Raw genomic sequence first — 4926 nt, forward strand, 5'->3', positions numbered from 1 at the left:
GGAGCAACGGGTGTAGCATGTTCTTCCAAATTAGAATAATGACTAAAAACTTTTCTAAACTCAGCATCAATAGCGAGGTCGGCTTCAGCTAAAGATGGTTCAACTCCTTCTTCAATTTCTTAAAATGTATATATTTGAGTAACCAATGCTTTAGTATAAGACATTTTTAAACAAAGATTTAACAGAGAACCCAATATAAATAAAGTTGGAATGGGAAAAAAATACTTCTTAAATTTTGTTGTCATATCAAAAATAGCCGCTTGATAACCGAGTTTATATTTATACTCTTGTAAAACTCTAGCTATTTCCGCAAAGTGGTATTGATTACTTTCAGCAGTTTTCCTGTTCTAAAGAAGTCTTGTACAGCTGCAGTCACATCAGTCCCTACCACATCCCAGTTGTCCTTGAAAAATTGGCTGCTGCACCCATCTGGTCCAGGTGCTTTGTCACCGTGTATTGCCCATAAAGCTGTCTTAATTTCTTCAGCAGTTATAGGTTGTATCAACTGTTCCTGGTGTTCCTCTTGCACCACTGGTCCGCATCTGACTAGCCTTGGACAAACTTTTGTCCTGTCCTCTTTATTAAACCCTAGCAACTTAGTATAGAAATTAATGAAGGCATTAGCTACCTCCTGGGGTTTGGTTTGTTATTGCCCCTGACCATCTTTTATAGTGAATACCCTGTTTGCATTCCTTCTTGCTTTAAGTGTAGCAGGAAAAAATTTTGTGTTTTGATCTCCTTGTGTCAACCATTGCACTTTGCTTTTCTGCCTCAAGTACATATCCCTTGCCTTATTCCACTTCCTGCATTCTTGTGCAAGTCTCTTTTCTTCCAAAATCAGAGCAACATCTAAAGGATTGGATTGCACCTGTGTTTGGCAGTTTTGTAGAGCTTGCATTCCATGATCAGCTTTTTGCTCTACTTCACTGAAATTGGTTTTGTTCAGCCCCTTAAGCACCCCTTTTAATTTATTCAACTTGGCCACTAGCTCATACATCTTAGTTCTCCGTCTATCAGTGTTCCATCCCCCCTGTACTTTCAGCTTATATTCAGGATCCAGCCTCCACATGTTGAAATATCTAAACGGCTGCCTTTGTTTTGTTCCACCTTCCCATTGTATTATTCTAGGTGAATGGTCATACAGTCCAAGATTCATAAAATGAACCTCTGAATCAGGCAAGTCTATGACCCAATCATTATTTGTGACTACTCTATCTATTCTGCTAAATACCTTTTTATCTGCACTATGCTTATTGCACCATGTGAAATACGCCCCTGATGACTTTAGCTCTGACAGCTCACATTCCTCCATGCATTGTCTCATGTCCCTTATCTCAGCCATGGTTACCGGAGTTCCTATTCTTTCTGTTCTTTCCATTACATAGTTATAATCTCCCATAATTGCCCAAGGGCCTATCATTTTCCCCTGCAATCTTCTTATATCCGGCCAGAAACCCCTCCTTAATGCCATGTCATTGAATGCATATACTAGTGTAATATGAAAACTCTTCCTTGTACCTTTATGCACCACCCCACAGTGAATAAGTTGCTCTGTACATTCCTTAATATTTACCTCATAGATGTGAGGTTTCCATAGGACTCATATTCTTCCCCCTGGGTGTTGGGCTAAGTTAGTGCTAAACGACCATCCTTTGCAAAGGTTAAGAGAGACGTTTTGAGCCTTTGCCCTCTTAACCTTTATTTCCAAGAGACCAAACTGTTACACCCCGTATCTAAGAACTAAGGTTAGACTCATATCATTAGAGTTTTAGTGAAAAAATTGAAGGTTTGAACGTTTTGCGAAAATGGTTGATAGGCCCACTTCGGGCAGTGATAACTCTTTGATTAGTTGGGAATTTGGGGAAGTACCCTTAATGAAAGTTGTAGTACGTAAAAATAGCTTTCTAACGATATAAGGACCAGGCCAATCAGAGATCGGAGCAAGGATATATGATCGTCTCAATATGGCAAATAGTAAGGCGTTTAAAAGTCTATGGAATCGGCTAAGTTTTTGATACGTCTGACTTCCAGTCGAATTTCGTGAAAATCTGTTGGGAATTTGAGGAAACTTAAAACATGAAAGTTGTAGCCCTTTGAAATAGCTTTCCAAAGGTATATTATGGGCCTTGAACAGAGCTATGTACAAGAAGTTATGCCTATTTTACCGAACACTGCGCAAAACCAACACACACCGCTTCTCGGGGCGCGTGATGGCGCGTGAGAGCGCGTGATGGCGCGTGAGAGGCGATGGCGCTTCGTGGGGGCGATCGCGCACTCGAGTAGTTACCGCAGAATGTTGCGAGATTCACCGCATCGCGGACCCATCGCAAAAAGCAAGTCGATTTCGGGTCAAAAGTTGGGCGTTTTAAGTTATATTAAAGCTTGGGGTTTATTTCCCTAACATCCCTAGTCACAAAAAATCACCCTAAAGTCGAGAGAGACAAGTCCCAAGCCTCAAGAACCTCCAAGGTAAGTTTTATCATGATTCTAGGTTAAATTCAAGTCCCTAATCTCTTTCTCTTGAGTAAACCCTTCTAATCCATAGAGTTGTGATTGGAACATTATTGTTGGAGGTGGAAACCCTAGAATCCAAATTCAAGAGGATTGAACGTCAAAAAGGTAATGCTCCTACACTCTAACATTCATAATAGTGAATTGATGAGTTCTTGGGAGAATAGTAAACGGGTTTAGTAAAGAGAATTACACGAACTATAGTAGGGTTTTGGATTGTTGACTTGAGATTGTTATAATCATATGGGTGATGGAGAATGATGTTAATTACACCTAACCGGGATTGTAGAATCGGCTAGAAGTAATAGAATGGGGATTGGGTGAAGAAAACACCATTAATGAAGGTTGTGGAGCTTCATGCCCCTCAGTGTTTGATAAAATGCTTAGATGACAAAAGCATGAATATTATTTCTAATATAGAATCCCTTTGACTTGTATTGATATAGATCAAAGTTGAAAGGGGTGACGAACATTGTATTACGCTCAAAGGCGGAATTAAGGTATGCGAGGCTAACTATCTACGTTAGGGAATGTTCATGATTCTCCTACGCCTCATTCTTCATACTTGTCGGTAATTTGACTCGAATATAGTTTAGCCCTAGTTTCATGATATGATATAGACTGTTATCTTCTAGGGTTGCGATTCTGAATTCGTTCATGGTTGTCAATTTGAATATCATGAACTAAAGACGTAATCTTTATAGACTTATGTATTGTTACCACGCGGAGTCTCGGTCTAGAAATTCAAGATGCTCGAGAACAATCGGTGTTTTCAATTCGGTCCAAAGATGTCTATTTCGGTTCGAAGATTGTTCATTGTTATTATGGTCTCGGTCCACTATTAATTAACCATAATTATACATATGTGATTTTGCCCGGGGCACGACACGCCTTGTGTATGTATACATGGCCGAGGCCATTGGTGACCTACTAGGCCGAGGCCATAGCGTGCATTTATTATTGGCCGAGGCCCCACATATACAAACACGGATAATACGGATGATTCGGATACGGAAGCGTGGAGTATTCATAGCTCTACTTCCTTGCGATTACGGTTGCGTTTAGCGCTTTCGCCCCTTCGCTTTAGTATTTTATTGTCCGATTTGCTTTACATACCAGCACAATTCAAATGCTCGATGTCCCTTTTATTAGCGGGGGCACCGCATCTCGCGATGCGAGGGTGCAACGATATACGGGTTGACGACTCGGCTATTTAGAGTGCACGTATCGACTCTTTGGCGAGCCCCAAATTCCTTCGTGGCGTTGTCGTATCTAGTTATTTCGGTTCATGAACGGCTATTATTCGGATTCTTAGAGGCTTCATAGACACGGTTCGGACGGTCGGATATTTATTATGTTAGCCTTGTTGGCGCTTGTTCGCTTGTTTTTGTTTAAGCCATGTTGGCTACGTTCGAATATTTCGAATTGTCTAAGTATTTTCGCATTATGATTTGATAGACTTTTAGTATATCAAAGCGTGTGTTTAGTTGTTTCCACATTCGATTATGTTTTTATATCACATGTTGATTCGGCCCATTGCAATTGGTTCGCTCGGTCACATGCGATCGGGAGCACGGGTGCGGTTGTTACGTCCGGAGCCAGGTTCGGGGCGTGACACAAACAACCCTACTCTATTGGTATGCATAAACGGTTGCATTTCTTGTTGTTTTGCAAGGTAGTTGAGTCCCCTGGTGTTCCAAAAGCCAATTCTATCCATGAGGAAGGGGGTGACCCCCTCCCTTCCTATGTATTGGAACACTTCCACCATGTTCGTCTATAGGGGTAGACGAACTAGGTATATCTCGGTCTTGCTTTGCTGCCGTCCTGGCCCTACTGTCTGCGCGTCATGTTCTCCATCACCTTGTTCATTCCCCAGTATCTCAAATCTGTTCTGATCTTGTATCCTCTCTGGTTTTGCCATTTCCCTTTTTTGTGCATATTTCGCTTGCTTATTGTAGCGGTAATAATTCCTGCTTCCTCGTGCATCATTTGGGTTCCCATTAGTTGGTTTCCCATTGTTCGCCGCATCTAGTACCTCCTCTTTATTAGTTAGGGCCTGCACCTTCCCCTTCCTAATTTCCTCCTCTTTTTTGTGTTTTCTGCAATCCTTCAATTCGTGGCCATAGTTCTTACAGTTAGGACATAGGATCGGTTTCCATTCATATATCACTGCTTGTTCAATCTCGCATCCATTCTCATTTCAAATGTTACACTCGTAGGATATTTCTGATTGATTGTTACTGCAACCAGGATTCGAGCAAATGTGAGTCTCTCCTTCAACGTGTTGCACATTCATGCGTATAGGTGATACGAAACCATTCTGCAATTTTCTCACAGCTTTTGGCCCCCACAATACTTAATATCCGTACCTACTAACCCGATCCATACCGGTATTTTTTCCATAGCCCCTTTTTT

At 41.3% G+C, this 4926-nt stretch overlaps 1 protein-coding gene across 1 annotated transcript; it reads right to left on the reverse strand.

Moving 5' to 3' along the window:
- Positions 1 to 316: 316 nt before the first annotated feature.
- Positions 317 to 4789, reverse strand: LOC132036850 (uncharacterized). The gene is made up of 2 exons (XM_059427247.1): positions 4134 to 4789; positions 317 to 1717 (listed from the first exon to the last, which is right to left on the reverse strand). The coding sequence occupies exon 2, from the start codon at positions 1469 to 1471 to the stop codon at positions 647 to 649; it is 825 nt and encodes a 274-aa protein (XP_059283230.1). The 5' UTR covers positions 1472 to 1717; positions 4134 to 4789; the 3' UTR covers positions 317 to 646.
- Positions 4790 to 4926: the final 137 nt, after the last annotated feature.

The sequence above is a fragment of the Lycium ferocissimum genome, chromosome 11 (assembly GCF_029784015.1).
Source record: "Lycium ferocissimum isolate CSIRO_LF1 chromosome 11, AGI_CSIRO_Lferr_CH_V1, whole genome shotgun sequence".
Taxonomy (NCBI): domain Eukaryota; kingdom Viridiplantae; phylum Streptophyta; class Magnoliopsida; order Solanales; family Solanaceae; genus Lycium; species Lycium ferocissimum.

Bases quoted from the DNA above. Each gene is read 5' to 3' on its own strand.
- LOC132036850 (XM_059427247.1), bottom strand. From the start codon at position 1,471: ATGGCATTAAGGAGGGGTTTCTGGCCGGATATAAGAAGATTGCAGGGG.